The sequence below is a fragment of the Sycon ciliatum genome, chromosome 1, assembly GCF_964019385.1.
Source record: "Sycon ciliatum chromosome 1, ocSycCili1.1, whole genome shotgun sequence".
Lineage (NCBI taxonomy): Eukaryota > Metazoa > Porifera > Calcarea > Leucosolenida > Sycettidae > Sycon > Sycon ciliatum.
This window is the reverse complement of record NC_088643.1, coordinates 47,325,422-47,348,051: the sequence shown is the minus strand read 5'-3', so window position 1 is coordinate 47,348,051 and position 22,630 is coordinate 47,325,422. Positions and strand designations below refer to the sequence as shown.

The 22,630-nt window shown below is 47.0% G+C and overlaps 2 protein-coding genes and 2 long non-coding RNA genes across 4 annotated transcripts; 2 read left to right on the top strand and 2 right to left on the bottom strand.

Annotated features, from left to right (window-relative positions):
- Positions 1-1,912: 1,912 nt before the first annotated feature.
- LOC135829509 (Golgi-associated PDZ and coiled-coil motif-containing protein-like) lies at positions 1,913-8,019 on the top strand. The gene is made up of 5 exons (XM_065341916.1): positions 1,913-2,624; positions 3,843-3,965; positions 4,182-4,357; positions 5,929-6,208; positions 7,084-8,019. The coding sequence occupies exons 1-5, from the start codon at positions 2,451-2,453 to the stop codon at positions 7,531-7,533; spliced, it is 1,203 nt and encodes a 400-aa protein (XP_065197988.1). The 5' UTR covers positions 1,913-2,450; the 3' UTR covers positions 7,534-8,019.
- A 773-nt stretch (positions 8,020-8,792) lies between these two features.
- Positions 8,793-12,105, bottom strand: LOC135829543 (uncharacterized). Its single transcript, XR_010555852.1, has 2 exons — positions 11,691-12,105; positions 8,793-9,205 (listed from the first exon to the last, which is right to left on the bottom strand). It is a non-coding gene; the product is annotated as an uncharacterized LOC135829543 (long non-coding RNA).
- Positions 12,106-12,857: 752 nt separating this feature from the next.
- On the bottom strand, positions 12,858-17,559 carry LOC135829550 (uncharacterized). Its single transcript, XR_010555854.1, has 2 exons — positions 16,996-17,559; positions 12,858-13,757 (listed from the first exon to the last, which is right to left on the bottom strand). It is a non-coding gene; the product is annotated as an uncharacterized LOC135829550 (long non-coding RNA).
- A 2,927-nt stretch (positions 17,560-20,486) lies between these two features.
- LOC135829531 (numb-like protein) lies at positions 20,487-22,238 on the top strand. Its single transcript, XM_065341932.1, has one exon. It carries the CDS (start codon positions 20,663-20,665, stop codon positions 21,554-21,556), a length of 894 nt encoding a protein of 297 aa, XP_065198004.1. The 5' UTR covers positions 20,487-20,662; the 3' UTR covers positions 21,557-22,238.
- The last annotated feature ends 392 nt before the right edge of the window (positions 22,239-22,630 follow it).

The following is a 22,630-nucleotide window of genomic DNA, read 5'->3' as shown; positions in this document are numbered from 1 at the left end:
AGGCCAGGCGCGAGGCCAGGCCATGGCGCCAGGCCAGGCCGCGCCGGAGGAACCAGTCTAGTCCAGGGAGTCGTCAAAAAAAAGTATTTTGACGACTCCCTGGCCTGCTGGTCTAGTCTATGCGCAAATAAATACTACAGTACGAGGTGATTTGTAAAAATTTTACATGGCATATTATTTTACAAATCGAGTAAAATAGCATTGTTGAGGGCGATTGCATTCTTCCCATGAATTGTTTTTGTTAGTTCGACAGACAAATGAGTTGCCATTGTATTGTAGTTTGTAAGCATCAGCAGCGTTTTGCGGAATTGTTTTCTTCCACGGCCTTGTGAGTTATCAATCATGGATCGAAATTCGTGAATTTGTGGTCAATGAGGTAAAATATCCCTCAATGGATACTTGAAGGACGTCCAAGAGCCAGAGAGCATATTCTACGGCAGGTGGAAACCCTAGGCTGGTCCCCGAGGCCGGTATTGAGTCTGCCACACTGTCAAGAGTAGCAGGGCTGAAGAAGAGATTAGCCAAAAAGGTGATGGTCAGAAACTGCAATTTTGACAGTAGGTGTATTTCACTCACCCGTCATGAACTTGAGGTGATTCAAATCCAAGTTCGAAGCTGCTGATGCTTATGGCGTACAGGTAAAATAATTAGCTGGTCAGTAGATCTACGTATGAAACTCAGCTTGCTACCTTAGACGTGCTGGTAGAGATTCATGACGGCAAATAGCAAATGCAGAAATGATGTGGCATGAATGTATGTTGGGTGTTGACGGCGGAGCACCCATTGGGGGTGGTCTGCAGTCTTCTTCCAACACAGAAGTATATGAATCAGGTGAAGGAGTCACTGCACTTGTCTTGGAGAGTATGGAAGCTCCGACACTGTCAGTAGGTGCTGGTTAAGTGCACTGTCGTTCAGATGCACGAGGGCACACTGTCGTGGGACGGCTGGAACGCATCATGGCTGGCTGGTATGTTTGATTAGTGTGGTTGTTTCACACATGACGATGAATAGCAAGTTGAAAGAATGGAGCAGCAAGATAAGGTCTGCGTGCTCATGCTCTACAATGCCGGTAGGCGGTCAAAGATTACCTACCGTTTGAACCGGAGTTGACGACGTACCGTGAGAAACCAATATGTTGAGCAACCTGCAAAACCAATCTGCTTTCTCTGCATGTGACTCGCTTCAGATGTATCTTGTTTTACCATTGCAAGCTTATTGACACATTTAGGTCATATTTGTTGATGTTAGACCCTATTTTACTGACTTGTAAAATTTTGTACACACTTTTTCTGGGTGAAAAAATGCATGCAAAGCAACCCCACGCTGTGTCTCTCATGTTTGTGTTGTGCTTTCAAGAAGTTCATATATGGATAGAGGACATACAGAGTGACAAAATGAGACCATGCACACTTCAAAACTCGCCAGGGCAACGGAATGAAAGCCTTTTTTACCTTCATGTAAAATTATTACAAATCACCTCGTACGCGTACTTGTAGAATGTAGTACAGTCAACTACTTCGCTTATAACGACATTCGGCGGGGCATCAAAAAGGTGTCCTTATTCGCGAAGTGTCGTTATACCCGAAGTCTCATTATGTATTACCAAGAGTACATAAATTATGTACTCTTGGTATTACAGTTGGAAGGGACTTTGCTCTGGGCATGGAAATGCTGTCGTTATTCGCGAATTGTCGTTATATCCGCAGTCGTTATTAGCGAAGTAAATAATAATTAGTTGACTGTACAATTGTATAGTCAGCCCAACGAGTGGCAACGACAACGTCATGCACGTGGTCGTGACGTGAAGCGAAACAAAAAAAATGTTTCGTATCTATCGCGCGCGCGCCCGCGGCACGTGATTTGTTTGTTCAAAGAATTATAATTATTTTCATGAAATTCATTCTGACTTCAGAATGCATTAGATTGAAATACTCTATTGCTGATTTCTGTAGGAGATCCATGCTCCATATTGCATAGGTCATCTTTTGCGTTGTAGATTTGTCCTTTCAACACCTAATATTCATCCCCATTGCTGTTTAGATCGGATACCAGAGCTAGTAAGCACAGTCCCAGCAACAGAAATAATCGTTTCGAACGTCGTAGACTACTCTAATACAATTAGAGGTGAACAGGTCACACGTCCTTGGTTTTACAACTCCCTTTGTACTCTTGCAACTGCCAAGAATCATAACCCTATATGGACTTTTGCTACTACTGGTAATAGTGTTTCGATGCTGCATCCGACATATCGGTTGCACGACTGTAACATCCCTCGGCTGACCAGCGAGCACTTGTAGATATGTATCCAGTGTTCACCTGCAGGACCGGAAAGAGGGGCTAAACAGGGACCTGGGTTGCTATCAATCTACCTGCAGGCCTGTTCCATTATCACCTGGTCCATTTCAGAGACTAGCACCGACCTACAGCCTGCACATCATCATTCGGTAGCAATGAATTGCGAAGCTGAGGTGGATCGAGCTCTGACAGCGCTGTCCTCCCATCTCCCTGCAGTAGATTCGGATTTGGGAAAGTCGCTGAGAGCTAAAATGCTGGACCTAACAACTGCTTTTGCAAATGTCTGTAGAGAAGCAGAGACAGCCGTCCAATTGAATATGAAAAATGAGGTATGGATTGATTGTGTGAAGCTCAATCCCCCCCCCCCCCCCCCCCCCTGGTTTTTGTGGTTGTCCGCTTGCCGCCATAACTTTTAAGTTACAGTGTTGTGCCGTTGAGGCAGGCACGCAAAAGTAATCGCACCACGTCCGCCTGTACTACAGAGCCGTGCTAGAATAATAGCAGGACTGCCGGAAGCAGTCAGTGATTGCTGCAGCAGTAACACACCACTTATACGGATAGTCTTTCATACTTTGTGCATGATGCAGGGGGTACACATGCCCTCCACAGCAGTATTTAAACACGTGTTGGTGGCCAAAGCAAAAGTTTGGTTCGGCAATAGCCCGACTAACCGGACTGGTTCTGGCGGGCCATAGTACTATTATAGTACATGTACATGTAACTATTACTTAGTAAGTGGCATGATGATCTCCGCCTCATCACCTACATGTTTATTTAACTATTAGTATTACTAACATAGTGTAAACTCATGAAGGTAGCAGTAAGAAGCACTCACACATATCACTCTGTCAGGACAAACGCTCAGTGTTGCATAGCCGTAGATAGGAATTTGCCGGTTTCTGCTGCAAATGTTTACAATACGTGGAGCTGTAGTGGGTGGCACGTCTATAGGCTGCCTGGTGTTCAATCAAAGCTAGGGCGGTGTTGAACTTGATCAATTCCTTGGCATTGCAAGCTGCATAGCATGGTTCGCTAGCTCTGCCCGGAACAGCGAGCAAACACAAAGGTACCGGTATGTGGGTGGTTGAGTATGTTTGATGGGACTCCAGTTTTGGAGTGCTTGTCAGGATCATTATGGATCTGATCTATCAAAGTCACATCCAGGAAATGAGCTGAGAACTAACTACGGTACCATTGGGTGCCCAAGAACGGCCAAGCTAGAAAGTCACCCAGATTTAAGAATGTGCCTGGCTGGAGGCAAACAACCCCGGTGTGTTTTCCATATAGCAATGCATGCACCATCAGGTCCATCATGTAACTGTACTATGGGACTGTACAAGACCAGAATAAGAACGAAGACACTGGAATTTTGAAAATACGATTATCACTTTCCAGAACCGGTGATCCCGTGTTCTTCGGTGCCTGATGTTACTGTAAGCCTTGCAGTTTTGAATCATCTCATCCCCCGCCGCTGCTTGTCTGCATACGATTCATCGTAGTCCATTCTGTCTTCTGTCGCTGTCTTATGTCTGTCTTCTGTTGGTCAGGCCATGGTCATGCAACTGAGAAACGACCTCTCTGAGTCCAGGGCAACAGAACTAGCGTTACGGCGAGAGTGTGTTGAAGCAGCATCTTCATTTGGCACTCCCGTGGGTGTGGAATCCAGCAAGGTAATGGGGTTGTCCCTTTTGCTTGAAGTTGCCTGATGACGGGCATGAAATGTGGAACTCGGAGCCTCTACCCTTTTTTCTCCTCTTTCCTTGTCGTGTGACAATGCTCTGCCTCCAAGCATAGAACGCTCTGCTTGCTTATATTAATATAATTATACGCCTTGCTCATGTGTCTTGAATCTCTTGATGCATGCTCTCGTTCTTATTCAAATGTAGATGCTGGTGAGAAGCGGACAGCGCAGTGAGACCAGTGACCATGACAAGCTACTGACTGAGAATGAATGTCTCATTGCGGAAAACAAGCTACTGCGGAATTCTCTGCGTGTCCTGCAGGAGCAGGTGACAGCGTGTGATCTTGGCCTGCACTGTATGGAAAAGGAAATGTCGGGCAGGTGAGCTAGACACCTTTCTTATGACCTACGGGAGTGAGTGTTTCGAATCAGAGCAGTTGCACAACTCATTTCTGTGACAGGGATATCGGAATCGGTGCGGCAAAAGCCGCTCCAGTAATTTAATGTTATTTTTGAAGCAATATAATATGGGCTATTTCGGCCTATTTGGACCCGGTTTTCCAAAATATCCCCGGAGCGGCCCCCGCACTCACCACCTGTTCATGGCTGCACTAATGTAAAATAGTCTAAGAAAACCTTCTGATGCCACTGCGTGATAATCTGGCCAGACATGGCCGTGTGCTGTGCCATCCAAGCACCGACACACAACCACTGCAGTGCTAGAGAGCTTCATTATGCACTCAACATGAACTTGCATAGCTGCATACTCAACGGATCAGTGTGCGTGTGTGTGTGAGTGTGTGTGTGTGTGTATGTATGTGTGCGTGTGTGTGTGAGTCTGTATGCTGCATACCTGTGGACCGATGGACTACTTCTGGCTAGAGTTACTCTTGTGTAAGCAATGGTGCTAGTGAAGCCCTTTATCAGACCCACTCTGATTTAGCAATCCACACTAGTCGCAAGTATTACCTTCACTGAGGGGCAGGGATGGATGCAGTTGGATCCCGGGACGGATACCTTGATTCCGTCAATCTCTTTTCTGCACCTTGTCCTCGCCCACTTACTGAGGTGTGGTAAGCCCATAAGTGGGATTTCCAAGTCCACCCAGAGTTAGGGGAGTTCAGGGGATGTCGACCCTTTGGGAGGTTCAATACATCTTTCCACTTGCGTGACCAGTCATGGCAGTGAGTGAGTACAGTCAACTTTGCGTATAACGACATTCGGCGTGGCATCAGAAAAATGCCCTTATTCGCGAAGTGTCGTTATACCCCAAGTCTCATTCTATGTGTTACAGTTCGATGGGACTTTGCTCTGGGCATGGAAATGCTGTCGTTATTCGCGAATTGTCGTTTTATCCGCAGTCATTATTAGCGAAGTTGACTGTGCAGTACTGTGTATGTGTGTGTGGTACATGGTGTGTGTGTTTGTGTGTGTGTGTGTGTGTGTGTGTGTGTGTTTGTGTGTGTGTGTGTGTGTGTGTGTTTGTGTGTGTGTGTGTGTGTGTGTGTGTGTTCTCCTGGGTGGTTACCAACAGCCAGTGTATGCCGGAGTACTCAGTATGTGGTGTGGTGTGTGTGTCGAAAAAATGAAAAAAGAATGAAAAAAATGTAAAAAATGAAAAATAGGGATTCACTGGCCAGAAAAAAAGCCACTTCAATCAGCTGTGTGGTGGATACCAGGCTAAAAATTAGTGGTGGTCAATTCATCAGCCTTGCAAGCTGTTGAATGGTGTAATCCCAGCACAAGTTGCTATGTCTAACATAGCTGTTTGCTATCATCGCTTCCGTGATGGGCAGGTCTGAGGTCTGAGGTGTGTGGTACATGGTGTGTGTGTGTGTGTGTGTGTGTGTGTGTGTGTGTGTGTGTGTGTGTGCGTGTGTGTGTGCGTGTGTGTGCGTGTATGTGCGTGTGTGTGTGTGTGTGTGTATGTGTATGTGTGCTTTTTCTTGCAGAATTCAACAAGCCCAGCTCTTAATTAGGGACTTGGAACTGTCCAAAGCTCGTCCACCTTCCGTGAACAACGAAGTTTGGGATCAGCTGGAGGAGGAGCTAGCCATTCAGCGGCACAAGAGTGTTGTCGACATACTGAGGCGTAATGCCCTAGCTGAAGAAGGTGGCATGCCGCCATGTCCGCATGTAAATGAGGATTGTACAAAGCCCAAAAACAGCCAGCCACGTCGAGTGCTGTTAGTTCGTGACTCCAAGTCAAGATCACTTGGCCTATGTGTAGCAGTAAGTCAAACAAGTTTTATTACCCCAACTTTCAAGTACATGTTCATGTATTTCATTGCGGGGGGGGGGGGAGTGGTTCAGGGTAGCCAAGTAATAGTTTACTCATCCATATCCATGCCCTTTACCTGTTCTTGGAGAAAGTGGGCTCCATAAGTAGCGCCTTGTCTTTGCCTCCTCGAATTGTTGTTCCCTCATTATCCAAACACATTTGGTGGTGGCGTATGTGTAGAGAACTTGAAGGGAAACTAAAGCGCTGTTGCTGCTACTCGGATTGTCCAGTGTCTATCGGTATGTATACTCCTTGCAAGTAGAGCAAGTCTTGCAGGAAGCCAGTCACTTGAAAGGCGATCGAAAAATCCTCATGACTGGATATTGACAAAGCGCTGCAATGTATGATGTACAAAAAGCGGTGAGCGGTGCCTTCGCCTATTCGGATAATCGAGGTGCATTACGCGTTGTAGTGTAATCAGGGGCGTATTAAATAAATCATACTATTCAGTGTTCAGATCGTCGAGGTGTACTGGTATTACATTGTAGCCTAATTTGTAGGATACCCGGGGTTTGGATGATCAAGGTGTGCTATGTTGTAGGGTAATCAGGGCTAGAGTAATCAAGGGTGTCTCTTTTACGGACTCGTATTTGTCAGTATCTACAATTTTGTCATGTTGCTGGTGTGATGAGGTCGGCCAGATAGCGCATGTGGGGGAGGTGAAATTGCTTTCTCAAGTAATCAAGGTGTATTTCGTTGTAGGATAATCAGGGTTGGGATAATCAAGGTGTGTTACACTGTAGGATTATTCGGGCTCGCCTAACTCACTCATCCAGTGTTTACCTGACTGATTGCTCGTCCCTGTGTTGTGTTGATGTTCCTGCAGGGGGGCAAGGAATTTGGAGGACCACTTTTTGTGTCCAGGATTGTGCCGGACAGCCCTGCACATGTATGCCGTGGCCTGTACATTGGCGACGTCATCCTGTCTCTAAACGGCGTAGGTGTGCGTGGTGCCACTCATGCGGAGTTCGTCCAACTGGTGCAGTCAAGTGGAGATGAACTGGAGCTGGTGGTGCTGTTCCAATCGCACCAGTGTGATGCTTATCACAGAGATCTGGAGGCAACCGGAGTCTGTGTGGGCAACCCCAATGCACCGCCTACGCCCTCGTGTATTAGTTTAAACGGAGACGAACAATCACTTGGTGAGTTCTCACACGACCCAGTGCAATTGGCCGGCAACGCTATTGCTGACAGTATAGTCAATCGGCCTTACGGCTTTCAAGACTACTGTTCTGTTGGCTCCGAGCCAGTCAATGAATTGTTCTGCTCTCTGTAAATGAATCCGTCCTACTAGTCAATCTGCGCTGTGCCTTTCTCTGCTTGTTGAGGCAGGCAGGCATCGTAGATTTGTCTCGCACTTGAGTTTAGCCGGTGTTGGTAAAGTAGGCTCTTGAAATATATTTGGCTTATCAACATTATCCACAGTGTGTGTGTGTGCGTGTGTGTGTGCGTGTGCGTGTGATATTCTTTATCCAACTTGTTATCAGAATATATGCAAAGATAATTTCCACATTCATATTATTATGTAGTTACTCATAATACCGACCAGTAACTTACTTTGGCGTACATGTATAATATATATATTTTTTTCTCTATCACAGTCTTCTCTGGCTATCCCCCATTGTGAGGCGGCTACCGCAATATCCGGCCCATCTCCCACTGTCTTACCTGCATTCTAGCAAGAGTACATAACCCCAGGGTTATGTACTCTTGATTCTAGTAATTTAGAACGCACTAGCACTGAATTCATTTCCTCACGAAAGTAGCAGACTAGCAGTTGTACGGATCTATTTCGCATCAGGGTATGTATGATCACTCTCTGTGACTATTGCACATGCACTCAATTGATGGCAGCGTTTGAAAGTAGGCTGGTACTTCTACAGTGGCATCGCCACCCAAGAACGTAATTCCAGAAATCTACTGCAAGTATAGTTCGATGTTGCGAAATTATGACAATGAGCCCATGTTGCACATATAGACTTTACGGGTAGATAGAGTACAGTTTTGTCATTCCAAGTTAAATGTAGAGCATGTTATTAATTAAAGAGGTTATGTTAGTAGAGAGGTTAAGATGCACGTTATTTCCGACGTGACGCGCAATTTCACATCAAATCTGGCGTAAAACTCCAAATTTCTACGCGAGCGGCAGGTCACTCGCATTGTTTTTCGACGCGCGAGCCAAATAACGAAGGAACAAGGCGGACACTGTCCATGTTGCGCAGCTATGGCACACACACACATACGCGCGCACACACACACACACACACCGTGCTGGTCAATGAAATTCGATCCCTCGAGTCAAGTTTGTGCACTGCACCAGTTCAAAGCAGGGAGTAGTACAATACAGTATTGTACTACTCCCTGGTTCAAAGCTTGGTGTTTGCAGGTCTAGGGCTGCACCAGGGAACCCCACACATATGTGTAGGGTTCCCTGGGCTGCACAGTACTAGTGACCGGCGTGGCATTCTCTCGCTCGATTGGATTTCTGTTTTCATTTTAGTAGCACTATACACTAGTAATTGCAGGCTAGCTGGCTAGTTTGAGAACAGGTCTGAGTAAAACTGAAATACGCACTGTGGCACAAGATAGACTATGAAAATGTAACTAGGGATATATAGAAAATGTAGGAAATTATGAAATAAAACAGCACAATACGAACAAACGCATGTAGTGCGGAGCAGAATGCAGGGGTATTCTACCGTGGTCTCATCTATATTACCTACGAGCTTCAAGAAAATTAAGGAGCGTTGTAGCGCAGTTATGATGCAAACAGAGTTTCAAAGGACCAGCTAACGGGAGCGAAATTTGAATAAAAATAATCATAAGCAGCAGCAGGTATTGTGAGTTTCATCTCTTTTTCTCCTTTTTCTCTTGCTTCTGCTTCCGCTTCTCCTCTTGCTTGCGCTGCTTCTCCGACCGACTATTTAGCAAGCGATACACACCGAATCCTGGAAAACATGCACCGAGCAAACCAAATAATCAGTGTGAGCAACATCTCCTTGTGCATGTGTTCAACAAAGGCTCTCCAAATATACTGTTACATGTAATCAAGAGTACATAAACCAGAGTGTGCAACTCGGGATGGTTCCTGTGGGAGCGTAATTCGTGCAGTGCGTCATTTCTGACGGCATGGTAAGCCACAGGTACGATGAAAAGTTGCGTAACCAGTCACGGTGGTGCAGGTCACTGAGTTTGTCCTGATTTCGGTTCTTTGATACGGGTAGCCTGGTGACTTTACTTGTCGGTGGATGTACGCAACGTACACAGTCACACAAAACACCGAAATACTGAAACTGGACGTCTAAAATCAAGCAAACTTGGCTGATTTCCGGGCTATGAAACATGAAAATTTGAGCTGTACGCAGGTCGCGGCTTGGCTGACCTCATCAGGGTGACGTAGTGCACGAACTGCGCTGTTTCAGATCTGATATGCACAGTTGCACACTCTGGTTTATGCACTCTTGATGTAATGACAAATCAATAGAGAGATGTGAGCATAGTGCATGTTGACAATGACAAGCATACAAGTAGCATGTACACAGACTACACACGTTATTTTACACCAGTACTCAATTTCAACCAATACCCGTACTTATTATTATACAGAAAAGTTGTATGAAGCTAGCTATGAATGAGATCAACTGCGCACTCATGAGTCATGACTCCATACACACATGCAAGCGAGGTTGGTCTATTCATTCCAAAAAAACCTTCCTTGGAAACAATGTACTTGGCTTGCATGTGGGTATGGCATCATGGGTGAGCAGTTGATCCTGTTCATAGCTTTTTTAAATTATTGTCACCACACAGATTATTGGGAAGAAAACTGTCTCTTCACTTCACGCGAATGATTCTGAGCTCTATTAACATATTTATAAATCAGCGTTGTAGGTACGGATCCTGCCTCCGTGTAATTAGCGCAGAGGCATGTTTGATTGGTCCGATCCATCCATTTCCATGAGTTCTGCAGTGTTCAGAGTGCATTGACCCCTGAAAGCTGGAGCAGCCAGAGAAAGTTGCAACACACACTGAAAACAGCGGTGCGATGATTACACTAGTTCTGACAAGAAAACATCTGTTTTTCTGTCTCATTCTGCTGCTGTTCCGACCTCCTGCAGTGGATTTGATCGGAAACCGGACTGAACCAATCAAAGGTGTCCTAGTACATACATACATGTACATTTATCCCATCGCACAGCAGGATAACCATGGTTCCAGCCAATCAGCATCCGATCTGAGCGGGAAATCGCGATATACCCCGCTGGGGTCAAAAATATTCCCCGGGTCACGCCAAAGAGTAAATAAGGGAGATTTTAGTGTTGGTCACGCTCTATTCGGGACAGTACATGGGATAAATGGATTCTGCCATTCGTACTCTGTGTATATCGTGTTCCTTATAATTATAGTTCCTTCGTGCTCACGCACTCGTGAAAAAATTCGGCGGTATACCCCTCGTACTCATGGTATAATCAAGCGTCCATAAACAGTTTATGGACTCTTGGTATACTCCATACATATAAAAAATTCATTCCCTCAAACCAATGAAAATTTAGTACATAATTCCATTTTTTTACATCGTGGAGAGTCTGCTCTAATTGCTCGTTACCTCCAACGCAGCCACCTACACTTGATTAACTCTTCCCTTCTCGAACTCCGTAAACTGTCTCTTCACTGTGAATATCTTTTACATTATATTTTACCAAATTTCGGGCCGGGCCTATCATGATCAGGGTGAAAGTACATAATTATAATAATTTGATCCTGATGATCAGGCCCAAAAATTTGGTGAAATGTAATGTAAAGGTATTTGCAGTGAAGAGACTGTGAGTTCGCGAAGTGAAGGGCTAATCAGATGGAGAGTCTCATGAGCCTAGAGCCTGCTTCTGGGGTCTAAGTGCAGTACATGCATAGATCGACAAGAGTAGGGAATCATGTAGAGGAACAACACGAGATCATACTACCCGAAACGATGTGGATTTCGACCCCAGCTTTGAAAGTTCTACGTGATCCATGGTGTATGCAACTCACGATTGCGGCCTTGACCTGCTGACCCCAAGTACGGCCCAGACAAGCAATGCCATTATGCATAACTGGCAGTCCGGGGTCGAAACCCACATGATAAAGCGTGACAGTCTCACGTGTAGTTTGCTACGACAAAACTAACTCTTCGTTGGCATGTAGATCTAACTTGCATCTCAGCTAAACGAATGGTCTACCTTAGTAACCTAGCCATGTTCCAGAACAATGCAACCATAGCTGTTGTTGCTGTGGCCGTTTTTTCATTTATTTTTATTTAGGTCCTTGTTGTGTTGTTTCCTTTCTTTACATTACCAAGTGAACAGGCATAGACGCTTTCCGAGTCACCAAACCAAGGTTCGATTCCTACGAAATGATGATAGAAGAATTAGTGTTGGGTGCCACAGCGTCCCTTACCTAGGAGTAGAACGAAGAGCAGAATCGGCACTATCAGGTACCGATTGTCAAACGCAACCTTCTGCTCGTGAGGCCTGAACTTCTCCCCATCCATTTCGAAAGCTAAAGACAAGCTCTGGTTCTATTGTCCTCAAATGAACAAAAGAAATTCGTGACAGGACGATTCCAGGTACAGCTCGGGGAGCGGCACAGCGACAGCACAAGCCCCTGGAAGTTACAACTCCAAGTACCGACCGACAAGGTGCGGCAAAGATAGAAAGTAAAGATGCTATTCGTACAATGTAAAGTGGGAAACCAGCACGTCGTTGTACATGAACAAAAGGATGAAGACGCTATTGCTTTTATTCTGATTCGGAGCTTTTTCGAAATGGAGGGGACGAACTGACGTGGCGCATGGCACCGGAAAGTAACCATGTCAACAATATTTTTTCAGGTAACTATGGACCATTTTTTGTGTCCACTTCACGTCTTCAGATCCATAATAACAAGAGTACATGAAACCCTTTTCATGTACTCTTAAAATTTTTTATCTAGATCTACAAGACTGTCATGTTTTTCGATTTTGACAGCATGTTTACAAGGCGAGGACAAGTCATGTAGCTATCCCCGGCCAGGTAAGGGCAATGAATGGTATACCGTATGGTGTAGGGCTAGCCTAGCTTGTCCATGCCCATGCCATAGATCACACAGGCAGATCCCAAAATCAGCAAAGACAAGTATGGTGGCCGGCGACGCGGCGCCCGAGTGCTAGCATGCTGGCTGGGTTTGCGCTGCTCGACACCATTACTGCATTTGTGGCATTACATGGCCAGCAATGGATACAGGTAGAATGATACGAGGAGTGCATGTGTCTTCGGTTAGTTTTCGCACGACCAACTCAAGCAGACAATCAGCAAAAGCCGTGGGGTTTGGTATTACCTTTTTTTTTGGTTTGTATGTCCTGCGTCTGGCTGAGCGGCTTGTAGCATTGCGCTATGCCAGTGCAGTAACCAACTCAGCGGGTGCTGAACGATCTTTCTCACGGCCTCCTCAGAGCGCATGCCGGAGTGAGAGGCTCAGTGGAGTCATTGAGTGAGACTTGAAACCATCCATGCATTGCCGCTGACTCGCGTCACGGTATGCGGCTGCCAGTCTGGCACACCTTACAACCACAAAATTCAATAGGGATTCAAGTAAACAATAGTTCAGCATGATTGCCAGCGGGTGGGCATTTTACGCCATTTGTAGTGCTAGGGTCAACGTGACAGGAATTTTAGCGTGATCACCTCAAATGGCAGATATAAAAGCGGTCATCAAAAAGGGCAGCTGCATCACATGTGACCGCACTCCAATTATACATGAACCCGTAGTCTGTACCCTGCTGTGGTGACATGGACCGAACTCGAGACTCGAGAGTCACATAAATCAATTTTTTTAAAGAAGTAAAGTTTGCACTTCTGCGTTCAACTGGCTATTTTTGAGAAACACAACCAGCTTAGGAAGTTTCACTTGTACCAGGCCATCACCATGTCTAAGATACACGGCACGAGGCCACATAAACCGGCGAGTATCGCTCATGACCACACAGCCAGCTTCACAGCAATCGTATGACGGTCTACTCCGTTTCCGGGCTAGCACATTTCGCAGCATTCGCAGCAGTATGGGTGACGTACGGTTGCCTTGCGCCCTAAAATGATAGAGGGACAAGGAAGGCATCACCGCCGACAAATATGTGTGCCTCCTCTTTATCCCCACAGGGAAGCATACAAGTCATGAACATCCGGTGGCAGAGTGGCGTACTAACATCCGCACATATCTATGTCCTTGTTGTGACTGGGTTTCATCCATCCATGCCGCATACGTACACCAAACCGTCAGGTAGACAGACATGCTGTGACGAGGTGGTGACAGCAACCCACAGTCCAGCGTCAGCGCTCATCCGAAAGTCACCTCGCTACTTAGTGTGAAAGGACGCGAAAAAGTCAATCACTGCACTCTCCCAACGTTTGGCTGTAACTCTGTAGGATTCCGGTCCGGTGACAGCTTCATGTCGGAAAATGTACTCACTTGCGAGAAGCGCCGCAACCCCTGGAAGGACAAACAAGCAGCACAGGAATCAGTATTTAAATTGCATCATCAGTTGATATGCTTTGGCAAAGTAGTTGCACAGCGATTCACTAGCGTGCGATGCACTAGCGACTCATTCTGTGTAAATACTAAATATAGCCCATAAGCGGTTCTGGCCAAATCAATGCCACTGCCAATCAAAGCCACTGCCTCCCCTGACCTATTTTTTTTAAGAACACATAGTCCTTGGGGTACCAAGTTGAATGAAATATCTCAACTAGGTCTGATAGCACTGCAGCAATACATTCCCCCGGCGATATCTGCACGCAAACAGTATGATTTCATGCCATTTCGACGCCCTCAAGTTCAGCGCCAACCAGATGAGCGCGACCGTTTCAGCGCCGTGAACCGTAAGCACCGAATTTTACAGCGCCAAATATTTTAGCGCCAGCAGATAAGCGCCAAATATCTCAGCGCTACGTAAGTATATCAGCGCCAAATACGTCAGCGCGACCTTTCTCAGCGCCCCAGATCTCCGCACCACATATCACGGCGCCATGTATCATAGCGCCGATTTATACATATACCAAACTAGTACTAGTATACGTGTCATGTATATCGCCTAGCACCTGACTCCGCGCTGTACTTTATCACACTGTACTTGTTCGCGCTTTATTTGATCGCGCTGTACTTGATCGCGCTGTACTATATTGCGTTGAACTTCTTCGCGCTGTACTTCTTCGCGTTGTAAATTACCGCGCTGAGTTGCTGACGCTGTACTTTACCAGAGGTCTAGCCGGGATTTTATGCCAGCCGGCCAACGTTCTAGTGAAAATGCATCGTTCTGGGGGCTGCATCCCCAGACCCCCGCCTTCAGTGACATATCCACACACACGCACGCACGCACGCGCGCGCGCGCGCACACACACACACCTCAGACATGCCCATCGCGGAAGCGATGATAGCGAACAGCTATGTTAGACATAGCAACTTGTGCTGGGATTACACCATTCAACAGCTTGCAAGGCTGATGAATTGACCGCCACTATTTTTAGCCTGGTATCCACCACACAGCTGTTTTAAGTGACTTTTTCTGGCCAGTGAATTCCTATTTTTTTCAATTTTCCATTTTTTTTCTACACACACACCACACCACATACTCCGGCATACACTGGCTGTTGGTAACCACCCAGGAGAATGAAAGAAAAGTCAGGAAGAGTCCGAGAAAGAGAAGAAAGACGTGTGCGACCAATCGTCGGGAATTGAACCCGCAACCTCTCGATTCGAAATCGACTGCACATACCACTGCACCATATGGGACACACACAGACACACACACACAGACACACACACACACACACACACACACACACACACACACACACACACACACACACACACACACCACTACAAATCTTTCATTGCAGCTTGCCTCTCCTTTCGCTTCGTCCAATTAAGGACATTCTTCAGCAGTTGTGACAATGTGATTATAGGTAAATTAACAGAAAAAGGAAGCAAACAGCATGGATCATGTGTTCACCAACGTCATGTCTGCAGTGTGTGTACATGTACATTGGTCATCTGACAAGACCCAGCCTAGCCACCAATGGCCCATGATATGACAGTCCAGAGTCTGTAGCTGTCAGTGTCACAGCCCTGTACACCACCGGACCATGACCCGACCTGTTATATTTTACTGACGTACTCAAGTGCATACTCGAGTGCATTTGAGCTTGAGTAGCCAGTGCTACGTACTGTACTGTACATACCTACGCCTAGGATATGGGTTGTACTCCACCATCTCCACTCAAGTGCTAGTGCAGTGCACTACACTCTACATGGGTGACCTCAAGTGGGTGACTGCAGCCGGCCACCCTCCCAGCCGGCTTTGGCTAGGTCACTGCTTTACCGCACTGAAGAAGATGACGCTGTGAAATCAGGCGTTGAAACGTATGGTGGCGCTGAAGCGGCAAGTCACCAACGGTATGACTGCGCTGATCTTCGGCTTGCGGCGTCATCACCGGAATGCGGCGTACTGCGTGTGAGAGTTCGGTTGGTAATACTGCATCTGGTGAACGATGTATCGCAGCCTCATTGGACCATGGGCAACTTCCCCTTTGCTTACACAATAATGTATCCGTATATGCCGTGCCAGGGCTCGGCCATCATCGGATCTCGGCTTGCCATTTGAAATTGCGTACGCTGACGCGGATTTCATCAGCACAGAGTCTGGCTGGTTGGGTGACCTGGAGCCGGTTATCGGTGACGTCCTCAACGGATGGGCTCTGAAGGTAAACCCGGATAAAACCGAAATTACCGTTCTGGGCCGATCCCTGGACAGGATAGCGGAACAGTGGCACACCACCAAGAAGCTCGGCTCACTCCTCGGGGATAACGAGGATGTCTCTCGGCGGAAACAACTAGCCGCTGCAGCGTTTCGATCGCTCTGGTCACTATGGAGCCGGTGCAGTACCGTTGGAGAAGAACTGAGGTTTCGTCTCTACAATGCGTTTGTACTACCAGTGCTAGTATACAACGCCGGCACATGGGGACTCACGGCAGCTGCCGAGGGTGGACTCGACGCATTCCACCGCGGCCAGCTCCGTTCACTGATCGGTTTCGTGTGGCCGCAGAAGATCGCAACAACGGCACTCTACGACAGGTGCAAGGCAGAGCCGATCAGCCGCATCATCACCAGAGCTCGGTGGAGGCTATTTGGCCATATCCTTCGACTTCCCAGTGATGCCCCCGCCGTCCTAAGCATGGTCAGCTACTTTGAATGTGATAACCACAAGTGGAGTGGCCGCCCTCGCATCACCCTGCCGGTGAAGCTCGACGACGACCTCAACCGAGCTGCGTGCGGGCGATTGCAGAGCCTGGAAGATCTGGAGCGCCTATCAGACGTAACTGCAGTTCGAAGCGAATGGAGGCAGCTACTGGATATGATCTGCGAGTAGAGGTTTCGACGATGAAACCGCGCCGTCACCTTTTTCCCAGATCACGGAAATATCGCTCAATACACTTTAAAAACATTCTATACACAAAGGGTTTACAGCTACGTTTGTGCTTGTTGTCTTTATGTCTCCTGTATCAACTGCTTCTCTTACCATGTCCAGCATAAGCGAACGGTGTGGACTGTGTTTGTGCATGGGTGACTTGCACTTGCACTGTTGACGCTGCCGCGGGAATGCATCTAAAAAAATATTAATAATATGCCGTGCAGATCTACTAGTACAATGTACTAGTAAACGGGACTCACATTTGGGAAAGGCGCGGCCAGTGGCCTCCCTCCGCTTATACCCCTGTGCAGCTCCCAGACCAGCGGCTACGAAGAGGGCGAGGAACAATGGGCGATACTTGGCTGTCAAATCCAACACGCGGGGCGAATATCCGAAAGGTTTTACAACCGACTTCACTTTCGTGAAGCGTTCCCGGGGTCGGCGAGCAGAATTCTGCGTTAGCTCGTCCACAGGATCCATTGAGGAATGTGATTCGTAGCTGCTATTATACAGAAATATTGAGCGCTTGTACTAGGTGTACTATTAAGTATTATAATTATTATTTGGACAGCCTGACACTTTTCGAATACAGTAGTAAGTCATACATGTACAGGTACGTAAGAGCAAACTGCTTCGAGAAAGAGACTTCAACTTCAAGACTGAAGAGTACTTGAGCTAGCTAGACATAACTAATACTTCGTTACGCCAGCTACTACTGCATTGTGCAACTACAACTTGTACAAGTAACTGTTACTTGAAATGAAGGGATCTTTCGGAGCTGGAGCGTGCGCCAAGGCGAGGCCCAGAAAAGGCAGAAGGAAGAAAAAAACTGATTTCCACGATTTTTATGGTTTTTTTTTAACATAACCGTTTGTTGTTCTGCTTTCTTCTCCCGCACTTGCACTGAATTACAGTAGTTGTTCAGTTTTGTTTTGCACTCTAGTCGTCATGGGAGTCGAAAAGGAAGTTATCAAGCCAGGTAATGGCACTGTGTTCCCTCAGCGTGGCCAAAAGGTCATTGTCCACTACACTGGAACCTTGACAAACGGCAAGAAATTTGACTCCTCCAGAGACCGTGCCAAGCCTTTCGACTTTGTTATTGGACAAGGCCAGGTGATTCGAGGATGGGACGAGGGTGTTGCCAAGATGTCAGTAGGAGAACGTGCAAAGCTGACATGCTCGCCTGACTACGCTTATGGCGACCGCGGATTTTCAGGACTTATTCCACCCAATTCCACTTTGATTTTCGATGTTGAGCTGCTCGAAATCCGATAAACAGCGCAACGGTGGAGAATGCATTATTGGCACTGCGCCCCTGCTCAGTGCAGTGTGCGCTCTGTAGTTGCTTCGTTGGCAATGCCCCCTGTGGATATAAGTGTGAGTCCTCTCACGAATAGTTGCTGAACGGCTGTTCTATGTCAGCGTACCATCACATTCTGCTCTGAGTAGCTACGACCACGGTTATCGCACAGATGTCGTTAGCATTCTGAACCTTGCTTTCGTCCAGCATTGCTTTTAACATTCCTCAATCCTTGGTTTATATTTCTACTTCTTTTTTTCTTAATTAGCTTTCTTCTCTGGGTCTGTCGTTGTGGCGAGGCTGTGGCTGAGTTAGAGTAGACATTTGCCATGCATTTCGTCGTCTGTATTGCTATTCTCTTTTGCTGTGCGAACTTTCTTCTGCTTTCAGTCTTGCTGCTTTTTCTACATGACATACTACACTCTGTAGTGTCCTGACTCCAAGCTGCCTTTGTCGTGGCAATTTCATTTTTGAAGATTTTCAACCCTGGCAGTGTACAGGACATCCTTGGCATATTAGCTGCATGTAGTGAGGCTGTTTTTTGATGAAACGAAACAGTCACAGGACATCCTTGGCACATGCGCTTAGGTGCATGATTGTAATGATGCTGTTTGTGCGGGCCATGGTATGTGGCAGGAAAGCACCACTCGCCGCTCTGTTGAGTTACCATGTTACGTGATGTTAGCGTCGCGAATCAGTCCGAGGACTGGAGTACTTGTACCAGGGACGAGACAGTACAACGCTTGACACTGAATATCACTGGGAGTTGGCCGAGCCGGCAGCCCCCATCAGGGTGCCGGTGCGATGTATCATGATTGCCGACATACTAGTAGCGGTAGACTAGCTGCAGTGTACGATCATGTTGGGATTACAGGGGGTGCTACGAAAGTGCTCGGTGTTGCAGACCACGCCTTGCAAGTCAGGGTTACAGATATATTTATCATGCGTGTGTTGCTTAGCACTGGTGTCTGTAACCACTTTTAACTACAGATGTATACTGGGAGTCTTCCTGTGGTCCGGGTAGAAAAAGGTGGTCTTGGTCCTATTACACAAAACAGTGGAGGACTCCGATTCTACAGCACTCAGCAGTGCCTGGCTCCACTAAATTTTACAACTGCGTGAGTAAAACTGCATATTGTACTCCTCAATAATAATACCATCATGATCGTGCATGTGGGCCCTGCATATACTTGTACATACCGGTATACGCCGAGCAGGGTAATACAGTACATGAGTAGTGGATCTACATAATCGTCATTGTATACAGGTGCGTGCGCCGTATGGGTTCCTGGGTGCCCGGAACCCCCCCTTTTTTATTTTACTCAAAATGCAGGATTTTGCTTCTTTTTTTGAAATTTTCCCGGGGGTGGGGAGGCCCCCGGAACCCCCCCCCCCTTGAAGGGCACCGGCGCACGCGCCTGGTATACAATCATGTACATGATAATTGTACAACACTTCCTGGCTCCTGTCTTCATGCATACCATCAAGAGCAAGTACATAACCCCATCATGCCCCATGTCCTCTTGATGCCATGCATGCATGGCGAGGTTTATTATTATTATTATTATTAAATTTTGAATAGGGCAGTCCCACAGTTTTTTCTGGGGGAATATACAGTAAAACCTGTCAAGGCGACCACTCGGATAAGGCGACCACTCGGATAAGGCGACCACCTGTCGTGAAGGACCACTGGAGCCAGGACCAAGGGATGCTATTTCCAGTCAACTGACCCTGGATAAGGAGACCACCTGGTAACATAGACCATATTTTGAACGGGTCCCCTGAGCAGTCGTCTTACACAGGTTTCACGGTATGCGGTCTACGACTACGGTATGGTCGGATCGTAGATATCGAAGCTCGCGCGCGGAGGCCCCGCCCCCTTTTCCTACTCAGTAGATCTACAAAATAAATTATACTAGTAAATAATTGGTGGTCTACATACGGTGACGTGACTCCTTAGGCTAGGCAGCGCGGTACCGGCGGATAATGCCGGCAGAAAATTGGCAGAATTCGGTACTTTTTCTGGTAAGTTTCATGCATGTTTGGTATGTGGATAAAGAAATGGAGCAGAAATCGAGGAATTGCCCGCCATAAGGTTTGTATGGTTCTGCCAATTATTATTTCACTGCTTTTCGAGCAGAATCTGCCACCTTTTCGAGCAGAATCCGCCGGTGCCTACCCTACATTATTAGGCTACAATGTAGGCCATAAATAATGCCCTACGTAGTATAGCCTACGTTGTAGCCCTGGCTGTACTCTGGACCTAGCGCCTCAGTTGTACTGTTGTACAGTCAGTACACAAAATTAATGTGTAGACCTGCCAGTTGTTCTGTGGCAGCCGGGGAGTCATCAGGGAGTAGTATACAGTACTACTCCCTAGGCCCTGGTAATAATACTACTCCTGATCATGGTGTTAGCTGACCATCGATCGTCTGGTGCAAGGTGTGCTGGCGGGTGGAAGATCGATCTTGAATATTGTGGGAGAGAAGTCTCGAAAACGACGCTCCTTTTTGTTTCCTCGGATCGGCCGAATTAGTTGAAAGATCTTGATGTAGTACTCTCTACCACTACTACTAGCCTGTGCTTTTTGAGTTTGTTTGTTGGAGCATCCAGAGAAGACCGGAAAAATGAAGGGCCTCAAAGGTCGTGTGTCTCAGAACAGTCTGAACACATTGGACTGGGAAAATGACAGGAAGTTGGTGATGTCAAATGGTGCTTCGTTCCTCGTCAAGTTGCTCGGAGTTGTTGAGGTGGAAAAAGGACGGGGTGTAGATGTATGTGAGGCAGCCATCCAGTCACTGAAGGGCAGCACTAAGAACAAGCGTAAGCTACTACTTACCGTCCGAGCTGATGCTCTGCGCTCAGTGGACGAGGAAACAAATGAAGTTGTTTTCGACCAGCCTATCGAGAAGGTGTCCTTCTGCTCGCCATTCCCCGGCCACACTCGCCTCTTTTCTTACATTGCTCGAGAGGCACACACCAAGACATGGATCTGTCACTGCTTCGCCTCCATGAAGGAGCCTGGCGAGAGAGTATGTCACGCCATGGGGTGCGCTTTCACCGCCTGTATGAGGAGACAGCAGACCCGGATAGCAGAGCTGAACAAGCAGCGAGCTGCCAAGAAAGCTCGCCAGGCGGCAGAAGAGAAGTCGAAGAGTGAGGCTGCTGCGGCCGCTGCTGCGCCGGCGCCAGTGCGCCTGGGTTTGTCATGTGGCGCTGAGCTGTTGTTTGATGATGACGAGATGGAAGGCATGCTGAGTCCAGATCAGATGGCATGTGCACCGGTGGAGCAGGATAAGACCACGCTGGCCCTGGAGAAAGCCATAGAGGAGGTAGAGAAAGCTCTGCAGCTGGCAAAGGTGAAAGTCGAGGAGGCACCCGAAGCCGAAGGTGAAGAGGATAGCACGTCCACAGAAGTTCCCGCACCGCCCGCTGATGGCGAGACTGCCAACTCGGGACCTGTGCTCAGTATGACAAACCCGTTCCAAGAAGACGTGAGTGAACAGGTTGAGGCATTTTGAGAATCATGATTAGTACTGCTGCAACACAGCCTTTCCGACATCCTGGCATTTGTTGTGGTGTTGATCCAGTTTTCGAATATGTCCAGTCATCCAGAAGTATGAATTTTGCAAAATCTCTTATCACATTAAATATTTTTGATCCTTCATGAAAGTTGAGCGTGATCAAAGACCACGCACGAGATATTCTGATTAGATTTTTTACCCTATCAAAGAGTGGCAGGTAGCTGAGGCTGACATTTAATCACGTTACATGAATATGGCTGTTCCTGGCTTTCCTGAATCTTCTCGGTGAATCTATGCTTCACACGAGCGTAAAGCCAGCAAGCACCAGCATGCCAACTCTGACAATTCCCATCTTTTTCTTCTTCTTGCCCAGCATGCACTCACTCTCCGGCGACACTGCAGTACTAGTTTGTCCATAGTTTCCTAATCAGTTCTTATTTTATAGCAAATGTTTCTACGAATGATTGAGTGCTGGGCTGCTTTGTGCATGCCTGCAACAACATGAACACCTCCGGCGGTTATTTTATTCATAGTTGCATCTTGTATGGCTTGGACTAGCACCATGTAGTACAGTGACTGTACGGCTACTGGCTTGCCAATACACTTGCAGTATTCTCAATTTGATACTACTAACTGGCAAGACTACTAGCAAGAATGCAAATAAAAAACTAATCCTCTATTCTATCAGCTGCCCTGTCGACTGTGATTATTTTCTCGACAAGTCAAGTAATAATTTATTGCCAAAAACAGGCGATCACAACCGAAAACAAACTTTTTGCAAGTCGGACTTCTTCAGCAAGCGAGGACCTGCTGTGACTGGCATTGCCCTTCATTATACAACTCATGCTGTGTGCAGCCAACAGCTCGTACTCCACACGGCAGTCACCGGTTACGGGTCGTCTTCACCAATGCAAACAGAAACCGATATAAATAGCAGATGAACATGTTCTACGCACACACACTTGTACTTGTTGCTCACTGCCAAAACTGGTCACGTGGGTCTCCCCGGGAGAGGGGAGACAGACTCAAAAGGAATCTTGGAAAGATGACTCAACTGGCTATTGAACCGCC

Excerpts from the sequence above, each read along its gene's own strand:
- LOC135829509 (XM_065341916.1), top strand. The coding sequence starts at position 2,451 with ATGAATTGCGAAGCTGAGGTGGATCGAGCTCTGACAGCGCTGTCCTCC. Across the intron at positions 2,625-3,842 it reads AATTGAATATGAAAAATGAG|GCCATGGTCATGCAACTGAG; the intron begins GTATGGATTGAT and ends TCTGTTGGTCAG. Across the intron at positions 6,209-7,083 it reads CACTTGGCCTATGTGTAGCA|GGGGGCAAGGAATTTGGAGG; the intron begins GTAAGTCAAACA and ends ATGTTCCTGCAG.
- LOC135829531 (XM_065341932.1), top strand. The coding sequence starts at position 20,663 with ATGAAGGGCCTCAAAGGTCGTGTGTCTCAGAACAGTCTGAACACATTG.